The sequence below is a fragment of the Lepisosteus platostomus genome, chromosome 8, assembly GCF_059453375.1.
Source record: "Lepisosteus platostomus isolate fLepPlt1 chromosome 8, fLepPlt1.hap1, whole genome shotgun sequence".
In the NCBI taxonomy this organism is placed as follows: domain Eukaryota; kingdom Metazoa; phylum Chordata; class Actinopteri; order Semionotiformes; family Lepisosteidae; genus Lepisosteus; species Lepisosteus platostomus.
In genome coordinates, this window is record NC_142618.1 from 47,258,605 (window position 1) to 47,280,348 (window position 21,744).

Consider the following 21,744-nt stretch of genomic DNA (forward strand, 5'->3'; position numbering starts at 1 on the left):
ATTGCATTAGTTCCTTTAGACTTGAATTACGCTGCTCATAGATTTACAAAAATATAGAAAATAGGGTTAACGTTAACTGAGCACCTACAATATGGCAGAGGCAGGCACGAAGCTAAGAGTGATCAAAATTTGATTTCCCCTTTCCTGATTGAAATCTAAAAAAAAAGGTTGAGGCAGATTTGTATTCACATTGTTCTGTTGTTTGACTGCAATGACTTTAACATGAAGAATGTTTCTCTAGTGTTTTCCCCCCATCTTTCAGAAAAATTGGGATGGGCTGCCTTTGCTGGATGAACCTCTGAATTGTTGTTTCAAAGGCAGACTTTTCCGTTCTTTGCACATTGTAATTTCTCGATAGGGTGATAAGCCAGCAGAACCACTGGGATGCGCTCAGACTGCTGAACAAACATAGCAGAGTTTAAAAGTTCATATAGCAACACAAGCAAAACATGAGCAACTCATTTGTCTAGCTAACCACAAGTTTTTATTAAGCAATAAACTAAGATTAGCTGTCATGTGGCTCATTACGTACGATTCAGATTAACATTGCTCGGAATTATTTTATGAGTGCTGCATTTATTAGGACGACTGAAACTAAAACGTGCATGATAGAATAAGAGTTATTTCTTTCCAATTCAAAATGGAACCTTTCTGGTAGGTCTCCCCAGGGAAACTCACTGTAGACAGATAAGAAAAACAGATGTGTTTTGGCAAACAGAAGGAGAAAAAGAGGTACAGTATGTGAAAAATGAAACAATCATGAAATGGCAATACATTAACCTTTCACTCAGTAATGTGACATAGATTTTAATAGGCATTCTACCAACAACACATTGTTTGGAGTTCTTCCTTTGCTCTTGCATAACATTTTAAACACTTGATGAGGTGAATTTAGTTTTTCTCACAGCCTATTAAACATGGAAAGCTTTCTGAAGAGGATGTAACTGCATTTTCATTTGGGCAGTTATAATTTATAGGTGAGATCAAGATAAGTGGTTGCCATGAGAAATACAGTAGTAACCCATTCAGTAACTTGTGGGGTTTCTCCAGTAAAAATAGTTGTTATATATGTTATGTTATGTTAACAATAACAGCTCTCTCAGCACTTTCTCTTTCTGCCAAAAAAACACCACATTAGTCAAGAGTAAGACAATGCCTGTGTCAGACTTTCAGTGATAAATAGATAAAAATGTACCCCAGGAAGATATTGTCCAATACAATTTTATTTCTTATAAAATGTAGAAACACTTCAGAAGTTATTGAGTGCATCGTAAAGCCCTGTATATATTGGGCCAAAGAAAACTTTTATTACAAGCACTTTATGCAGACAAATCAGACAAATCACATAAAAATGTAAATAAAGGTGCTATGTGTTTCACAGTGTCTTGCATCACTGTTTTTGTTTCTGTTCCAAAGTAAATAAAAGCCATGATTTAAAAAAAAAAATCACTGATAGTTTGTGGGTTTATGTTTTTTAACAGTAATGAAAACAATCTGTGTTCCTAAAATTTCACTAAAATGCTTCTTAAATTTTGCTATTATACAAACAGTAACAATAACAAAAAGGAGCCAACAAACATTAATTGCACAGTGAAAAGTACTGTAAAATACACCACCTTACCTGCCTTACTTGAGGATAACTATATGTTCCATAGTATTCCAAAGTAATGTTCAAAGAAAGTAATTGGACAGCAAAACTGTGGTGAAGCTGCAAAAATACAATTCCAAAGTACCATGGAAATCTTAACTATGCTACCAATTTGAACTGAAATGTGAATAAGGAATTTCTTCATGACTGCATAAAACGTCTTACAAAAGAAAAACAAAAACACATTTCTATACACACCTAGCTGAAATTTCTTTGAAAACTCATCAGCTCTCCCTGATAATACCTGGATCTAGTGATTTAAATGCTCGTATCCAAACTGCTTTTCAAATACTAGTCCACTTCCTAACCAGTGCTTGCTTTTTCTTAACACAATTATTGTAATAAAGCACATTTTTCACATCCTTCCCAGTGGCATTTTACAAAAAACAATTATGTCGAAGCTTCGACATCATTTTCTTAATCAGTATAAAAAATACTGTTACAAAGCGTTTAAAAGAGGAATCTATCATTTTCCGTGATGGATGTCACTAAAAAAAATGTAATGCTGAAAAACTGTGCAGTACACATCTGGAAAACATTTATGGTTTTACGCATAGGGTGTTTTCATCTTGATCATTCATTTAACTGTCCCTTGCTGTCCTGCAGCAACTGGTACAACTGGGAAAGCAGGTGCTGCTGAAGAGCTTTCCTTTCGGCTGGGTCTTCCACTGCTGGCTCTGCACACCTCTGCACGGCCTGTTGCAGCTGAACCTGCAAAGGCTGGTTGGCTTTGGGGGATACGAGGCTGGGGGAGAACCAATGCCTGAAGATTTTGTCACAGATCACCTGCAGAAACACAGCATAAAGTACCTGTCAGTTCAGAGACTTGTACGTGGCTTGATGAAAGCTACATCATGTGGGATCTTGGCCACAAAGGTTACGTATGAAGTCACCTCTTCAATGTAAAGATCGTGTTACTGACTTTCAAGGCTCTAAATAATCTGGCTCCATCAGACATCTCTAAGCTCCTCAATGTTAACAATCCCTCCAGTAGGTTCTGTTTATTTGAGGCTGGTCCTTTGCTCACTGTACCCAAGACTAAATCCCAGACATTTCAAGACCATGCCTTTTCTGTCGCTGCTCCATTGCTATAGAATGCCCTTCCTCAGATTCTATGGGAGACAAATTCTCAAATCAACACTCAAAACTCTGGTTTTTACCAGGGCCTATGTCTTTTTGCCCTGCATTCTATCTGTATAAACCTGTATGCTCTTGCTTACTTTCTATTGTACTTTTTTGTCATTTACTTTATCACTATGCAGAGTGTCTTTTAATTTAGAAAGGCACATTATAAATAATAGATAATTTTTAAGATGATGATGATGATGATTATTATTATTTTTATTGGGAACAACAAGATTATGATTACATGCCCCTAAATCAGAATTCCCCGAGAAGGTAGAACTGTTAGCCAAAAGGCAGAAATCCCACCCCCTTAATACACATCCTGGTTTTGTCCTACAGCTGTGCAATGAGTTCACAACTAGTTTCCTAACAGACCTATATCTAACAGCTGCACAAAGCTGTGTCAAGCAAAACAAGACAATTTCTCATTTTGACCCAGTTCCAGCAGATGCATTTCCTACACTGGAATGCATAACAAAGAAGACAAACAAAAGGGACAAAGTTGACAATAATCAGGCGAAAAAGTGACAAATAAATACAGAGAACATATACTCAAATTAGCTTCGCATTTTACAGTGATAAAAGTACTTTATTGATAAAAGCCTCTGGCTCATATGTTATTGTTAATACAGATACCATTATTAAATATATTCAGATCTGTTTTGTTTTCCTTTAATACATACAATTTCTTGCATGGTTTACAAAGTCATTACAACACCTAACTACAAGAATTATCTGAACAATTGAATATTTAACACAAAAAGTTAAAACCTTTAATGTTGAAAGTGTCTTGCTCAGTATGGCATCTGTAGAACTATGAATGTAACCCCAGAAGTCTAAATGTGAAACTAAGCAGAAACCAATCAGATATGCATAATGTCTGTTTTATACTCTCCCCATTTGTAATCACCAGTTGATTATCAACTCAGTTTACTACCATGAACCATCACAAATATAGTCATTTGATGTTCTGAAACACCTACAGTAACAATGTAGTAAGTAATAATTAGGGTTTCTTTCACTTACAATACTGCAGGCTGACACCCCTAGTCATATGTGTCCCTGTTGGACAAGTCTGCCCAAGTCTACCCAACCCATTTGGTGCTTTTCTGACACAATTATGTACTGTCTTGGTTGGCTAATGACTATACCTAATGAATAATAGCCTCAGACTCGACATTTGACTCCAAGGAAGTGCTCTTATTAATTAAACCACTCAGGAATAACTAATGTAGATATATATTTTTAATATATAATATATATATATATTTATGATCCCATAATTAGGAGAAGGAGAAAGTGTAGGCAAACTCCTTTGGCCCACCCAACTTTGAGCCATTTCACTTTTCCAATATCATGGAAAACACAGCCCTATACCGGAGGTTGAAGAGCTGTTTGGAGGTGATGTGCTTTATTTCAACACCATAACTTTAAGTACTCTCGAGAAGGCAGAGGATGCTAGAGAGAACAAGCAAGAGAGCCCTGTCAAATAATCCCACCCTATCCTTGGTGGCCAATTGAGCACCACAATGACACTTGAAGAACTCTGGCCACAGTCTGCTAGTGACATGATCCATGCTCAAGCGTTTGAACCCTTTATCACTGAGTTGAGGGCCCAAACCTACATGTGTACAGTATGTTCGGGCAAGCCTCTTGACTTGTTGAGACACTCAGAATTCTCAAATGATATTTTTTAAGGAAGATAGAGAACTAAAGGGTAGTTAACACCAGCTAAGACTCAAACAGTGAATTCGTGTGTTTTTACTATTTCAAGTGGAATAGTAATAGTAGATAAATAGTAATAGTAGAATAGAACAGCAATATTCATATGACACTTGAGAAATAGACACGTGTTTTATGGCTATTCTACTTGAAATACAGATGGATTTATTTTTAAAATTCAGCTTTTAAAAACTTCATGACCAAGAAAAACTGCAAAGATACAAAAAACAGCACAACAAACCCAGATATAAACTGTGATTTTATTTTTTGTGGCCACCTACAGTATAATTCTACAGTTTGCTTTATATCTTTTCTGCCAAAATAGCTCCTTACCTGCAGATTGCTATTGGTGCGTTTTGAACCACACTTATTTTTCTTCATGTCACACTTTGAGAAGCAGTCAAAGAAATTGCAGTCTTCATCATTTGTGCAGTTCTGTTCAAGTATGTCCTGCATTTTGGGCTCAAAGAATGCCATGTCCACATCAATTGCAACAACCTGCAAGACACAAACAAACACTGACTATTATCAAATGAAGAAAGACCGATTAAAGCAGACGGCACATAAACTATTAAAGCAATTAATATATCTATTTTGTCTTCAGTTGAAAAAGATTCTTTCTTGCCAATGTTGAAACTGACTTTTCATGGTTATCAGTATGGAATTTATCTTCTTCTATGAATTATGTCATTTCTCAGGAATTCAGGACAGCTTTTTGCATGTGACTAATGTTTGATTAGATAACCATGTCTATTACAGAATAACATATATTACTGTAGAAATTGTAAAAATATTTATATTAATAATATTAAGCACATTAAACTGATCTATTCTTTGTGGCTATGGTCTATATGGTCTAGCAGCAGATTCATAGCATTTGTTATTGTAAATGTCTCCAAGCATTGAGAACAATAGAACTGTTCACATTATTTCGTATTTTTATGTCAGAAGTGTCACGGAAGTATTTCTGGATGCTAAATGAATCACAAACATTTTTGAATCTCCATATGCTTTTGAGCATGTTAAGGACTCTTTGTTTGTCTGGTGTCAGAACTAATACCAGTACTCATACAGTAGAAGACATTCTCACTGGTTTAGGTGACTTCATTGAGAAGATATTTATTTTAGATTGACAGTGTGGATAGTTTGAATGATAATGGGTTCACACAGTTCTATAATGACCTCTGATCTGAACATCATGCCAGTGGCACAGTGGTTGGCATTCGTACCTCACAGGTCCAGAGTTCTGGATTTAATTCCATACTGGGACACCTGACCCAGTGTGGTGTCTGCTTGTATTCTCATGGTTGTTTCCCATGTCCTCTTGTTTCCTCCCACCTCCCCCAAAACATGCCATTTTAGATTTGATTATCCCCTTCTTAGTTAGGGGTTCTAGGGGAATTCTTACTTCAGGCGTTGTTTCCAGTCACTGACTTTGTGACTACAGAAAAATAAAAACCAACTGAGCACAAAGGACCAGCTGGCCTCCTCTCATTTGCGGGATTTTTGATTTGCGGGATTTAAACAGAGTCTTTTTTGGGTACTTTGGTTTCCTCTGACAGTACAAAGAAATTCTTGGCTAATTGGCATCTCTAGACTATCCTCTGTGTGTATGTGTGTGAAGGCTTGTGCATGTGGACTGGCATTGGAGAATCTTCTCTTGTGACCTGTCTGACAGGTTAAGGTCAGGCTCACTGCAACATCATGCTGCCTGAAATGATTATGGATGGATTTTGAAAATGAAAGGTAAATGCAACAGCAATCTAACACCTGTTTGTCGGTTCACTCAGCTGTAATTGTGTGCAGTGGTTATGACGCAGAAAAGAAAAAAAACAATCCCTGTTTATTTCTAGTATTTTCTGCCATGTATATCATTCCTAGATGAACATTATTGTAAGGTGGCTGCTGTAAAATTACAATTAGTAATTTAAAGTGAATATATCAAAGATATAATAGTTCACCAAAACAGTCAATTATGAAGGAACATACTTAAAGTTTTAAAAAGATTAGTGTTAGTGTTCAAATTAGGTACACATTCATGATGATTCTGTTTTAAAGAATATATACAGTAAAGAACTCCAAATGCCTTAAATTTGATTTAATGCTTTCCTTGTATAACTTCGTAGACCACACCTCTCATAAGCTTTTAAATAATTGCAATTCACATTGTCCTTTTCAATTAATTGAAGGGCCTTAGGCTGTGTAATATTTGAGTGGATATTAATATGCTTCAGAGTTATTGGGCAGATGGAATCAGCGCACAATGTATCCAGCTTACTTGGAAAAAGTATTGCAGCAAAGACATTCCAGACAGCCCATACCCTGGAGGATTTTTGTTTTTCTGAATAAGCCTAGTTGTACAGAAATAAACAATATGGCTTAGGCACAGAGAGCTTTTATGAGCACATGAAAGTATGGTGTGTGGCACAAATACAAAAACTGAAACCTCAAAGTAGTATTGTGTTGATTAAAACAGTATTCTGATTGTTTACAACGTTTATTGAATGTACCAAAATAAGTTCTTCTTGTGTCTAGCTTCTTTACCAAAGGACAAAATGATGGGGATCAAAATTAAATTACAAACCCAGAGTTTGTTTCATTCTGTATTTCATTCATCTTTCTTTCTTAAATCCAGAATAAAACCCTGGTGGTAAAGTGATGACCACGTAATTCACTCTGTCATTTTCAGTTCAGCTCATGAAAGAAGCCCAGACTGGTAGCTAGTCAAGTGAGCCTTGGACAAGCAATCCCATTGGAGTGTTTATGATAGATATCCATACCAAATTTCAGGGTAATGGTTATCTTTTAGGAGCATACAGTCATTATGAGTTATGCTAATGAATATTGCAATGTGCTCGGTATATACTAGTTATACCACTATATAATATGACATACCTACTTAATGCCCCACCTGACTCATTCAACACTGGCCAGTAAACAATGAGAGTATACAGATAGTAAAAAGAGCATTCTCTGCTAAAACTCAAAACAAACATTAAGAAACAAAACAAACATTGTTCTTTTCATTTATATCAATTTCAGCTTCTGAAATTTGCCATTAATATCACATTGCTACTTACCTTCCTGATCTCATTACAAAGTATGCTGTTTTGCACCTGAGACTGAAATAGGTGGGCCGTACAAATGTTGTGAAACTTTTTAAGATCTGTTTTTCAGTGTATTCCATAAAGATTTCAAACTATAGTACCCTTCTGCTTCTATTCCCTAACTTCAGAGTTATTTTGTGATACAGTACAGTACTCTTCCCCACCAGCCATTCTGTCTAGCCCATCTTTCTACAGAATATCAATTACTTTTAAATGTATCATTCTCAAATTTGTTTTAGTTATCACAGTGTCACAACCTTGAATTATTGCATTTTATTCCTTGCACTTCTAAGCCTAAGGCATAAAAATGTAAGACATTACTTAATTGATAGGTTATTTGTTTTAAGCATTCTCAGTGTTGTAGTGTTGGTTTTCTTGATCCCAACAGATTTGGCCTGTCCTAAGATTCGTCCTCTTCAGCCCCATAATTTTAAAGCTCCTCAAGTACTCTATGCAGACGCTACTCCAATAAATCACTCTCCTTCCATTGCACTGCATTCCACTTGTACAGGTCCCATTTGGTCAAGACGTATCTTCAATAGGTACAATAAAATGAAAGCTGTCTTCTCTCTAGCAATCTTTCAGCCATGTGGGATTGCTCTTGGTTCTTGAGAATTCTGCTCTGAGGTTTACAATCTAAAGCTTTGTATTTGCAGACTTGTAATTTTACCTTTTCCTAAGCAATTGAAATGGAAATCTAATAAGTAAATTGATTCTTAAAATGTAAAGAGCTTTAGGAAAATATATAACAAGGATGTAACTGCTGTGCTACGTGCAGATTTTTAGAAGACAGTTTGTAAACCCACTACATACTGTCTAGATTACTAAATTAGCCGAGGGTAACTGCTAAGCTTTGCAAAATATATATTGGCACTTCTTCTTTTGTTTCTATGATGTAATCTGTTGTGTCCTAAGGAAAGGAGAAGTATTAGAAAGGACAAAGTGCTGTACTTTCCCCTGCATTACAATATCTTTATAAAAAGCCTTTACTGCCTGTAACAAGTTGAATCTCTGACGCACTCTGCAGAGTGACAGCAGGGCTCCCAATACTGCAATATTGAAATAAAGACCTTGCTCAGGTAAGAACTATCTCTTGTGGCTTCCATGATAGGTATATTTCCAGGACACAATTCATTCCAAAAATGGACCATTGTGGCTGAGTTCACCCCAGCTCTCGCCAGAAGCCTGTGCACTCTCTCAGGGAAGTTTAAAACCAGGACTGAATGCAGGCAAAAGATCAAACAAGACTCATTTGAACATGGGCACTGTCTGGCCTTCACATCTCTCTGGACCCCTACAATCACTCCCTGCCTTTTACCAGTGGAATTAGGTTTCCACATGTCCCTGGGCCTCTCAATTGTCTCATTTTTCTCCCAGTTATCAGAGATCTCAGACTTGACTCCAGTAAATCCCGGACAAGGTTGAATACAGAAACTTCTGGACATACTGTACGGCTTCTGTTAGGAGGTGCATACCCTTCCATGCAATTATGGCCTGTGGCTACCTCTTCCTCTATGGTTGAAGTCTCCCTCCTCCTCTTACAGTGACTTGTAGACTGTCTTGTGAAAAGAGCATTCTTAGTAGTCTTTCCAATACTGTTAAATGTGTATTGTTGAGCAGATCAGCAATCCAGATCACAAGCCCAGGGGAGCCCATTTTGGTCTCAATCTGCTCAAGGAGCTCACATTGTTCACAGGTGAAGTGTCTTTGAATGGCTCCGGATGTCTATTATCGAATCACATACTGCAACTGCCTGCACTACAATGTCTTTTTGACTTTTTAAATCTGATCCAAGGTTCCAAAAATGGCATTGAATATCAAGTTAAATTACAGTAACTTTAATTAAATGATGTGTTAGATGGATCTGATTTGACTTGTACTGTAGATGCAGTTTCAAGTATTCAATGGACACATGAATTTGGTAAACTGGTGTATACAGAAGTAAAATAATTAGATTAGATAAAATAATAAAATAATAATTATTAGAATTCTAATTTAATAAATTAGAATCAAGTAAAATTAAAGAGCTTTAAAAAGAAAACAGAACAAAAGCAGACAAGAGAAACAGTTTTGAATATATTAATTTCAATAGTTAATGCTAGTTAGGGTGGTTTAATTGTATCATATTGCTACAGGTGATAATATTTTTAATATGTACTGCCAACTAAATGGTACTGTAAAACCTAGTGAGTAACCAAAATGAAGTGATAGCAGAGTGAAAATCATCAAGATATTATACATTTAGAACAGATCTCATCCGAATTTGTAAATGCCATCTGTGCTCTTGTAACTGCAAAATATAAATAGCAATATACAAATAGTAGTAAACAGTTTATATTTTTTGTACTTCTTGACAATTTAATTTAAATTCATTCTCTCTCTTTCCATATGCAGATCAAACAATGAAGAGTTTAGCTGAATAGCAAATTAATTGTTTTAGAGAAGTTGCAACTCCTAATGTTTTCAGCTCCAGGCAAGGACATCACAGGATCAATGTAACTGGGAGGCCATTGAAAGCCTGAGAGTGAAATGAAACAAAAATAGAAAAGCTGAAAAACAGGGAACTAGGTTTACCTTATCCTGGTGTGTCAGTTTTGAGAATTTTAATTATATACTTTTTTCTATAAAAAACTTATGGCAGCTCCAATAATAACTATGTTTTGTCAAAGAAATTTGAGTGTAAGAGAAATTTGTTGTGCCTCCCATAATGTTGCACCCTTGATAAAAGTAATTAATAATGTAATATTTTTAATAATGATAAATAATTTAAATCATGTTCAATTTAAAGGTAATGACTACAGACAAAGGAAAGAGGCTTTGGTTTCATGACACTCCACACATGCCAGGTGTGCAAAGAAAGGGAAAGAGGTGTGCACTGGTGGAGGGAAAATGACTACAAACCATCTTGTACCACCTTTCCATAATAGAGATGCTCATTTATGCACACTCAAATATATTACAAATAAATATGATTAAATAATAATGTTATTTATATGGTTTGTTTACTAGAAATGTGAGTAGTCAGTTAAGCTTGTGAGAACTGAGAAGGCAGACAAACATACAGACAAACTCTAACAAGATTGTGATACCTGCAAGCTTTACCTTTAATGACTTAAATTATAAACAAACTGGTTTTGAAAGCTGGGAAAAGTTTAGTTTTTTTTGGTGGCCAAGATAATAAGCGGGCTGCTATATTTTTTGGAGTTATTTTTGTCAGGACAAAAAGAGAACTTTAAATGCTGGAATAAGAAGCTTAGAAGATTATTGTACGCTTATAAAATTAACAGAACTTAAGAATTGCGAAACAAGAAGGTTCCATATTACTGTATTCCTTTCACAAGGGTTTGAAGGGTTAAACAGAGTGGTGCAGCTCCTCTGATCACACTTACCGTAAGGTCTTTTCTAATAGCAAAATTTTCTGGCTTTACGTCACAGAGGTGAAGCTTGTAAGAGAAATCGTTTTCGAAGTGGGAGACCATGTCTAAGAAACTGAGTGCAATTTTATGGATGGCCTCTCTTAAAGCTCTCCTCTTTTGTGTCACCCTTGATGGGTCAAGCAGTTCTTCAAGACAGAAGAGATTCTGGTTCCACGTGTGCCCAGCTATGAGGTGCTCCACAGCGTAGAAGTGTCCACAGGAGCCAAGGACTTTGACCACATGTTTGCTCAGGTCCTGTAAGATTTTGAAAAACGTGTACTCTTCCTGCTGGAGCAGTGACCACATAGAGGCGAGCTCAGCCTTGGAATAGGGTTCTACTCTTTCTTCGAGATGTTTGGTCCACAGCTTGGGCACAGTGGTATTTTTCAGTTCAAGGCCTAAAGAACTTTTAATCTCCATCGCAGTGTAAAACACAATATCCATTGTGGAGATTTCGTGCATTTCCTGATAATCCAGTAGGCCAAAGGTCTCATAGGCAGAGAAGTTTTCCAGCTTGGATTTGAGGATGATGGGAAGCCCACGCCAGTCTGCCTCAATAACCTTTTTACCGTTTTCATAATAAAGACACCTCTTGTACTCCACTTTCTGGCTCACACACAGATCTTCACACAGGTCCCCAGTGAGAATTCCCTCCTTGTATTGATCACACTAAAATAAAAACAAAAGGCGACAATGATGAACGTTGACACCAAATACAGTTGTGACCGCTTTCAGTCAAAATTGTTTGGGCAAATGCGATTTGAACATAATTGTGATAGGACAATTCTCAATGACCTAAATTCTGCAATACTTTGGTCTGCTGTATAGGTCTCTTTTGAATTAAAATGAGCACAAATAGGGGAATCAGCAGAAGATTCAACATTCCCTTTGACCATCCGAACATAAGGAAGATTACAAATAAGAGGATGTAATTCAGACCATCTAGACTGTTTTGTAGTTAATAGTAAATTGGTTCAAGTATCTCATCAGATATTTGTTGAACTAAAAGGGGTGGGTAGACAGATAGATAGATAGATAGATAGATAGATAGATAGATAGATAGATAGATAGATAGATAGATACTTTATTGATCCCGTGAGGGAAATTGCAGTGCAACAGCAGCTTAACACACACAACACAGCCACAGTGTAACGAATTATATACTAATAGTACAATACATACAATACAATACAAGAGTTACTCACAGTCCGGACACACAAGAGGAAACTAGAACAGAACAGTACACAGAAAATCGTATCACACGTATGAATATAAATATAGATGTAACCATAGATATAAATATAAATATAAATGTATTGCACAGGTCCCTGGCATATATTGCACAAAAGTGGTTGTAAACGGGAAAAAGAAAAAAAAGAAAAAGAAAGAGAACAGATGTAGCAGTATATGTGTATATGCGTTTAGTCCAGAAACAGGTCACTGTCGCTGTTGCCTCTGCCAAGACGCAAGGTGGATGCGTTGTACAGTCTTATGGCAGACGGCAAGAATGACCTCCTGTAGTGCTCCCTGTCGCACCGTGGGTGAATCAGTCTATTGCTGAACGTGCTCTTCATTCCTGCAAGCCTGTCATAGAGGGGATGGGAGAAGTTGTCCATGATGGCCTCCAGTTTGGACATCATTCTCCTCTCAGCCACTACCTCCAAGGGGTCCAGGTCAGACCCAATGACAGAGCTCGCTCTCCTGATGAGCTTGTTCAGCCTTTTGGAATCTACTGCTCTAATCCCAGAGCCCCAGCACACCACTGCGTAGAAAATGGCACTCGCTACCACCGACTGATAAAACATGTGTAGCATCTTACTACACACATTGAAGGACCTGAGCCTCCTCAAGAAGTAAAGTAGCTTGTTACAGACTCCCACAACCTTGCTGAGAAAGAAAGTAATAATGACAAAGAAAGTAAAGTAATAAAATATACTTTTCAATTCTAAAGCAAATTTCCAAGGATGCTGTACATGGTGATAAAGAAGAAAAAGAGAAAAAAATACAATAAAACATTTAAAAATGAGAACACGCATGATAAACTGTGAGGCAGTCAGACATAGGCCCTAGTTAAAAAAGCTGAGTTTAAAGTTGAGACTTGAAAAGAGGCAAATAATTTTTCTCTCAAAGAGTTGGAGAAAGTGCATTCCATAAGAACAGAGCAGAAAACAGAAAAGCATGGTCACCAAACATCTGAGATTTAGTCCCAGGTTCACTGAGCAAAGGACCAACCTCAACTGAATGGAGGGAGGCTTCATGTAAACATGAGGGGTTTCTGAAATATGCTACTGTATATGATGGAGCCAGATTACTGAAACTCAGTAACAAGATCTTATATTGAATATTTGACTTAATAGGCTACCACTGTAGAGACTTAAATGTAGGACTGATATGCTGCCATGGTCTGGTACGAGTTAGAAGTCCAGTTGTTGCGTTTTGGACATATTCCGACTTACCTGGAAGAGTGTTAAGGCACTCATAGGGCAAAGAGTTGAAAAAATCAAGCCTTGATGTTATAAATGCATGAATCAGGTGCTCAGCATCGGACATTGATCGAAATTGCTTAATGCATGGGATATTTCAAAGGCGAAAAAATCTAGACTTAATCAAATTTTTCACGTGGGGCTCAAAAGGATCAGGTGTGATAACCAGAATCCTGACTATGGCTGTTGTCTGAATAGCAAAGCCACCCACCACTACTGCTCTCCGGCTTTTCCAGCTGACAAAGTCTCTCCATTCCTCAGTTTTAAGTGCACGCCTCTGTAATTTACAATTGTGTACTCTTGTTCATGTTGTACTTTTGATTCAGAAGATGTCAATTGAATAATATGATTAAACTGGTTTAGCCCTGTCAGGCTAAAATATTTATTTAATATATAAAGAAATCCAAGAAAGGTACATGGTAGGTCTTGCAGAGAACTGCAACTCTATACAGTTTATAAGAGTGATGCACAAAGCCAAACTATTACATACAGATGTGATTGAGTTTCATTTTGTTCGTGGCCATTTGCTGCAGTTACATGATTTCTGTATATTGGCAGCTCATTGTAATTGTGCAAGGCTTTGATCAATATAATTGATTCTGATTTATTATGGCTGTTTTGATCTGAACTTTCTTGTCTTGATACACTGCAGGGGATAGTGTATTCATAATACAAATTCATACACATTTGACGTTTGCATTGATTGCGACCACTCAAAGTTATAGATTGATTCACACGTTCACACGTTAAGGAGTCCACGGGGTAAAGAGTAGAAGCCTTGATGTTAATGAAGGAATTTCTGGTTACAAATTTGTATCAGGGCATAGACATTGTACAGTAGGTTCAGTCAAAACACGTAATACATTCTTACCACTTGTAGCTCCAAAAGTGTCTTGTTGGCCTGATTAAATGTTCTTTTGCAATCAAGTAATGAATATACTGGAGAAAAAAATCAAAGAATAAGAGGAATTTGTTCCCTCTTTTTGTCTCGTGCTATTAAATATTACTGTGGTGACATGAAATAGCATCTCATCTGTTTAAAAGTAGTTCCTCTGCCAGTTTGGGATTTGTTACACTTGTTTTGGATTTCCTGGTGTGTTTTAAAGCAGCTGCCTTCAGTGTTGATTCACATGAAAATTGAAAGACTGGTCAAATGAATGAAACCAAAGGTCATTAATGCTGATAAGGCACCGGAACGTATGTCAATCCACAGCTGAAATGTTGTGTTTCTTTTCTTCTTATTTCAGCAAGGAATAAACCTTTACTTTTGCTTTTGGAAATTTGCATTGTAATTAAATTCTCTCAAAATAAGAGATAAATGAGATGAATTTTACAAAAGTAATTTTCTTTTACTTGTTTACAACAGAATTCAAGCCTTGCCTTTGTGCAATCTTGAAAATAATACTTTTCTTCCAAACATCAAACTCCCAGACCTCTTAACTTTTTATTTATAGAATTTATATATAGATTTTTTAAATAGATTTATAGAATTTTTAGCATGAATCCTGACTCACACTGGAACATAGCTGATTATGAACAAGGAACATCCTATAAAAAATTATTTTCTAGTGTGCTGAATCATTCCAACACTCTTAATTTAGAATTTAATGATGCATATGGTCAAACTTTCTCTTTTTTTAAATCTTGCTTACGGGGATCAAGTGTTTTCTTGTGATTCTTTATTAGAGTCCTTTTTGATTATTACAGAACGACTCTTTCAGTGCTGGTCTGTAGTGGTATGTGAAGAATTCAACAAAGTAAAAAATGGCTGTATTGAATTTCCTCAGCAATGCCAGATATGTTGAAGAGTGTTGAAATAAAAAAGCCCATTTCAGAGAATGCACCTTAGACATTTTTCCTAGAAAAACATTAATAATCTGGAAATTCTGGGAATCTGGGAACTTTACAGTGTTCTTGCCTTTATTCCAAGAAGAACATACAGTAGCTGTTTATAATACAACCAGTACCATTCAATGCATCACATCTACAATGATTCTCTCCAACAGCAGTGCCTTGTTTAAAAAAACTGAAACATTGAAATATTCATGTTTCATTCTGAATGGCAATATTTAGGACAGGGCAAAGATGTGGAAAATCAGTTTTAAGGTATACTAGTTCAAATTGGAGGGACTGTAATTACTGAAGCACCTTGAAACACATTTAAGTATCCGTTTTGATCTTTCTTTGTCATTAGCTAGACAATGTGGGGACAAATTAAAATGACCAATAGAGTTCTTAGATTAGAAAGTGGATCGTGTAGAAATTTAATCAATTCATGTTAAAATGACATGCCTTGCACTGGTAAGATATTATTTAGACTCCTGAGATGAGAGTTATGCATGAAAGATTTCAAAAACCAGCAAAGTCAAATGTCTCAAAGAAATGTTGTATGCAGGCAGGTTAAAGGAACTCATTATTTTCAATAGCAGAAACTATAAGGGACATTGAATTGAAATTCTTCACAAAGTTAACTCTGGGGTCCAAAAGTACTGACTTGTTGCTACAAGTACATGAAATGACAACTGAAAATGTGAAAATGATCCTGCGTTTTTCTGGGATTCTTCAAGAAATAAGATTACTGGATTGATTAGGGCAAAATTATTTTAATGGTATATCTTGTTTTCTTGAGTGCCAGGTAATACTATAATATATATTACGGCTAATTTGTCGATTCATCTGTCACCTCCAAGCCGCCAAGCCACCTCTCTTGAGGGTCACGGTAATCAATCAGTACTTTCCTCAAAGCATACGGTACAAGCTGGATCAGAGAGCACATAACTTCTCTCTTCCTGGGCAGGACACCAGACTGTATTTCCAAAACTAACATTTTACTGCATTCCAAGATTGAATGCTTAAAATATAAGAAACAGCATTATTTAATTCTTCACACATAACAGTATATCCCACCTTTCACCTTGAAATTAAAAAGTTAATAGTGTTTTAGATACTGTACAGTACAAACTTAGCTTTCCTGTCTGATTACAACTGATCACCCAGCCCAACCTCAATCAGTTAAGAACCTGGCAATATGCATATGATAATATGCTTTTCCATTTTAACACAGTACAGTATTCTGAAGAAGGTACTATACCTTGGCTGATATTTTTCATTTTCTATACTGTAAATATGTGTTACATAAACCTGCAGAACTGTTCCTAGGTATCTCACCCATAAAAAACACAAATACTTAAAAGGTGAAATTTGACCAGTCCATTTCTCCACTTTCCCTCCAGACTCGGTTATTGATTTTATCTTTAAATTAACTCCAAACGTTAGTCTCCTTTCTTCTTGGTTTTAAATTATTGCTGGATTTATACAGTTTAGGTACCAAGTCTTTCGTGCCATGATTTTTGTTCATTATTGTATATGGTACTATGTCATATATTTGTTTTTCCTGAAAAAACAATAAACACATTGTACATAAAATAAAATGCCTAGGTTAAAATATTACTCTTACGTTACTATAGACAAAATAAACAGGGATTTAGTTTTCTTGTAGAACAAAATTAGCTGGCATTTAACTTAAAGACAAATAAACAAATGATTGTTAAATGTTGATTAAAAATCAGTTAGGAAACGAAAATGTGATTTGGACAATACAAATAACAGTAAATAGTATTTTTTCAGTTAATTGTGTAATAATTGAAAACTCAAAAGGATGCATTTCAAAGAAAAAAATAAAAAGTAATTTTCAGCACTTTGCTATCAAATATGTTACATTATCAGGGATTTAACAAAAAAAATAAAATTTTGACAATATTACATATGAAGCCTCTGTTGCTTTGAAATTCCAACTCTTTCAACTCTTAATCTATTTTTTTAATTGCACGTTTATACATTTGTTTGTGCATTTTTTCTGTTTACAGTCTTTTTTATATGTACTGTGTAAAATTTATGTTAAGTGTCTTCAGAATACTCTTAATTGAAAAGCTCTATAGAAGGAAAAGATTGATCGATTAAATGTGAATCCTTCTCCATGTTATTTTCCCATGAAATGCTTCTGTGCATGTTGTTCTCTTACCCACTAAATCTGGTATCACCAGTTGTTTTGTTTATGTCTCTGCTTCCAGCAACACCTCCTGTCCCGTACAGGGATAATGATTAAGGGCATGAAGACCAGCCCACCTATTCCACCTATCTTTTCACAAGCTAGAAGTTTCACAGAGCACTACTGTTCGGAGAGCAACACGCGGAGGCATATTGCTAGATCACTGCAAGTCTACAGGTGGCTAGGAAGTTGTATGAATCCTAAAGTTGGTGGAGTAATGTCAACCCCTTACCCTGGTGAATGCTTTACTGATTCTGCACCTTTCTTAGGGGACCACCAGTCACAGTCAGCTAGTGTCAAAGATATAGTATTCAGCCTTGAGTTGGATTATGTTCTTTACCAGTTTAGGTATTTGGGAGTCTGAATTTTCATTTGTTCATCTATCAGAGGAGCAATTGCAGCCAACTTCATTTGCCAACAGCATAATACAATTCATTTAATTAAATTCCAAGTTAAATAGCCATTGCCATTAAATTGACCACATTTCAGGGTATATATTTCAGTGTCCCTGTTTTTAAAAGGTGTGATAGTAATTTAATATAAAGATTTTTTGTTCACTATTAATTATTTGGGGTGGCTAGTTATTTTACTTTTTTTAACAAAAAAAACATCAGTTGTATTTCTGCTTGTAGTATAAAACACCTGAAGATGGTATTCATTTTCATTGCTACTTTTAAAAAGAAAACTGTTGTCTTCGATTTTGTTTCTGAGTACATTATCTCTCAGCTTTCACATCTTTTGGTACCTTGGGTTGACATAAATTATCCATGTTATTGTTAAGACTGATCTGGTATTTAAAATTTAAAAATATATTTAAATTTAAATTTAAATTAAAAAATATATTTTTGGTAAATGTACTGTTGCTTCGATGTTCGCTTTTTTCTAACATGCTTCTGAACAGAATTTCTTATACAGTATGTATGCCAGGAGTCATGGTGGAACTGAAATAAAACACCCATCTGTCTGAACCTACATAGTGCTTGGAAAAATTGAATTTTAAAGAAAATATCAATTTTAAAGTAAGCCAAAGTATTCACATTTTTCTGCTTTCTGTTTAGATTACAAAAACACATGCAGCACTATGAAGGTTTCTAAAAGAGGATCCTGAATAATTCTATTCCTTGTCACTGCGTTCAGGAATTCAGGAATTCAGGCCAACATCAGGCAGCAACATAAGCCTTTTGCTTACAAGGCCTCAGAACCTGAACTGAGAGAAACAGCTACTTGTGCCCATTTGCTTTTTTATTTAGAAGCTTCTGTCTATGACACTGGGTATCTTGGACACTTTGTTTTTGTATTGAAATCATAATGCATGTTTATATACAGTATTAGAGAGGAAACTCCCATATGCAATTGTCAAGACATGTTTTATTGGAAAATAGAAAAACAATTACTAAGTATTTCAATAAACTCTTCAATAAAATTTTGGCAAAATAGTATTTTGGGCAATAAATACTTTTGCTAAATATGCCGTAAGAGTTTGGCTTATTTCTTTTCCCTAAATCTTCTAAGCAGCTGCAAAACTTGGATGAGATGTGGTGAGATTATGTTACTGCAGAATCCAAATTTGTTTGTGACTGATGACATACAGGAGGATTTGTGTGGTGATGATATTTGACATTTTTTGACAATCAGCACATCACTTGTCTAAACAAATTGTTGCAGCTGTACCTATTTGTATAAATATTGGACACACAGAATATCTGTTGAGTTACTTCATTGATTGCCATGTTATACTATCAATCCATCCATTTTCTATCCACTTTATTCAGTACAGGGATGGGGGTTAGCCGGAGTCTTTCCTGGCAAGCAAGGGGCTCAAGGCAGAATACACCCTGGATGGGACACCAGTCCATCTCAGGGAACACACAGACGCAAGCATGCACACACACTGATAACAGGGCCAATTTTTATCAGAAGCCACTAATATGTCTTTGGACTATGAGAGGAAACAGAAGCACCTGGAGGAAACATAGGGATAACATACAAACTCCATACATACAGCACCCCAGGTCCTGACTTAAATCCAGGGCCCCAGTGCTTTGAGATACCAATGCTAACCACTGCACCACTGTGCTGTACATTATATGATACTATTGTATTCAGAATCATCTATCCAGGGAAACTATCACATCTGACAAATTTAAAATGTTACATAAGCCTTATAAACAATATTATAAGTTATAAAAACTAAAAAAGCAATGAGATCTAACTTTCAAAAGCCCCATTTTGAAAAAGACGGTTTCCATATATTACTGTATACTTGTACTGTACAACACAGTCTCTTAACATTAGTTTTAATTGTCTTACATACTGTAGTTCTGCTCTGTTGATCATATGTTTGCCTTTTTCTTTGACCTTAGTAATTGATCCCTGGGGTATTCCCATGTTGACTCCCTGCTTCTGAATGACCTGACTATTTCTCTGACTGTTCTATCAATACATTCCTAAAAGATGCTGTCATTCAATTCATTACAAAGTCCTGGCTGCTCTCCCATCTTTTTCTTTGATAGGCTACCATTAAGTATCATTCTTCATTTTCATTAAGGAGTTTCATTGCATCTTTTCTTAAATGTGAATTCTTTGCAAAACCTCTATCGTTTTTGATGTATTCTAACTGTAATCTACACAATACACCTGATTTTTGAGAAAAATGTTTTAGTAAAAATGATTATTTTCTTAACTTTTTTACTGTTTGCTGTAACTGCAATTTCTGGTGCAATTTTTACTTTTAGATTCAATTTGTTCTCTGAACTTTTGTACTATAAATATAATTTCTTTTGTCCTGCATAAAGGGTAGCAAAGAGTCACACTTCTTTCGATGTGACCCTAAATGTAGTCAACAAATTTCATTGTTGCTGTACGTTTCTGTCCACAAGAAATCCTAATGAGACATGATTCCATAATGTTGTGTTGCTACATGGTCCACATTGTTCATCATAGAATTCAGGTACAGCAGTTGCATGAAACTACTACAGTATGTTTAACATACACTGTGTACATTTATTATAAGAGACAAAAACAAGATGAATTACACAACCTGTTCTTAATGTGACCATGGTAGTAGATGATCTGTGCTCATATACAATAGATTAGATTACAGATTTCAGCACAATATTTACCACAGATGGAAGAGAAACAGTGGAAGAAACTGGATATTGACCTGTTCTACAAGAAGCACTTTTTCACACGAATTGTTACTGGATGATATGACAATCTATGGTGTAAAGCATATTTATCACAAAGCAAAATTACGCCATTTTGTTTGTTTAAGCATCATACCTGTAATTTCATTCAAAGGAAGTCTCCATAATCAGTAATTGTAAGACTATTCTAAAACTTGTAATCACATGTGTCATGACTATATTATTTTAACTGGAAATACTGAGGACTATTGCCTTTAACTGCCCTCTCATAGTAAAGCACTTTCCACGAACTGGTTATTGGTTTGCAGAAAAAAAGTAAAACTCCTACCACTCTCTCCAGTATCCTTTTACTTTTCTCATCAGTGCAGAAGTCAGAGAAGATGGTCCTGTGCATGAACACTAAACCATTGACAAAAATCCAAAAGGCGAACCAGAAGAGGATGAACAAGAAGGTGGTTTTCCTGAATATCCTCACCCCCAGCCACCTGAGAACACAACTTCTCCAGACTAGCATTGCCTGCAGTCAGAACATCCACTTGGCATGGACAACCCATTCAAGAGCAGCACAATGCATGTCTTTCTGAAACAAACTCAGTCATTTTGGAGAGCTGCCATTCAGCAATGAGGAGCTGCTGTGCCTGCTTTGCTCTGGAAATAGCCGAAACGCACTCAGTTTCTTTCTCTCCGTGTCGGCTTTGCATGCTGTGCGCCTTGAAGGATTCGACATGCACTTTCCTTCTGAATGAAGTTCTCCTGCTACAGTGCTCTGCGCTTGCTTTCACAAGTACTGAGCTCTAAGTCAGAACACTGAAAGCTCCTTTTTCATACTGGAGTCGCTTAGTTCCGCCTCCTTTTGAAAGCTGCCTCCTCTGTTGACCAGCCCCTTTGTCTCTAAGTAGCACCTCACACAGTCATGCAGTTTTTTTTATTTTTGCAAGTTCACAGACTTTGCTTTGTGTCACTTGGTTGAGGGGAGGGGGCATAAGAAAAGCATAAAAGCACAAAGGACACATTATTTTCTTCCCTCATTTAAATTATTTCCACGCTCC

At 36.1% G+C, this 21,744-nt stretch overlaps 1 protein-coding gene across 1 annotated transcript; it reads right to left on the minus strand.

Moving 5' to 3' along the window:
- Nucleotides 1-1,205: 1,205 nt before the first annotated feature.
- On the minus strand, nucleotides 1,206-21,520 carry dipk1c (divergent protein kinase domain 1C). Its single transcript, XM_088643745.1, has 4 exons — nucleotides 21,024-21,520; nucleotides 10,992-11,687; nucleotides 4,829-4,993; nucleotides 1,206-2,434 (listed from the first exon to the last, which is right to left on the minus strand). Exons 1-4 carry the CDS (start codon nucleotides 21,207-21,209, stop codon nucleotides 2,222-2,224), a joined length of 1,260 nt encoding a protein of 419 aa, XP_088499871.1. The 5' UTR covers nucleotides 21,210-21,520; the 3' UTR covers nucleotides 1,206-2,221.
- Between the last annotated feature and the right edge of the window lie 224 nt (nucleotides 21,521-21,744).

What these genes read in the sequence shown, in the direction of transcription:
- dipk1c (XM_088643745.1), bottom strand. Translation starts at nt 21,209, where the DNA reads ATGCTAGTCTGGAGAAGTTGTGTTCTCAGGTGGCTGGGGGTGAGGATA. An exon ending in CTATTAGAAAAGACCTTACG is followed by an intron (nt 4,994 to 10,991) that starts GTAAGTGTGATC and finishes TGTGTCTTGCAG; the next exon opens with GTTGTTGCAATTGATGTGGA. An exon ending in GCACCAATAGCAATCTGCAG is followed by an intron (nt 2,435 to 4,828) that starts GTAAGGAGCTAT and finishes GTGTTTCTGCAG; the next exon opens with GTGATCTGTGACAAAATCTT.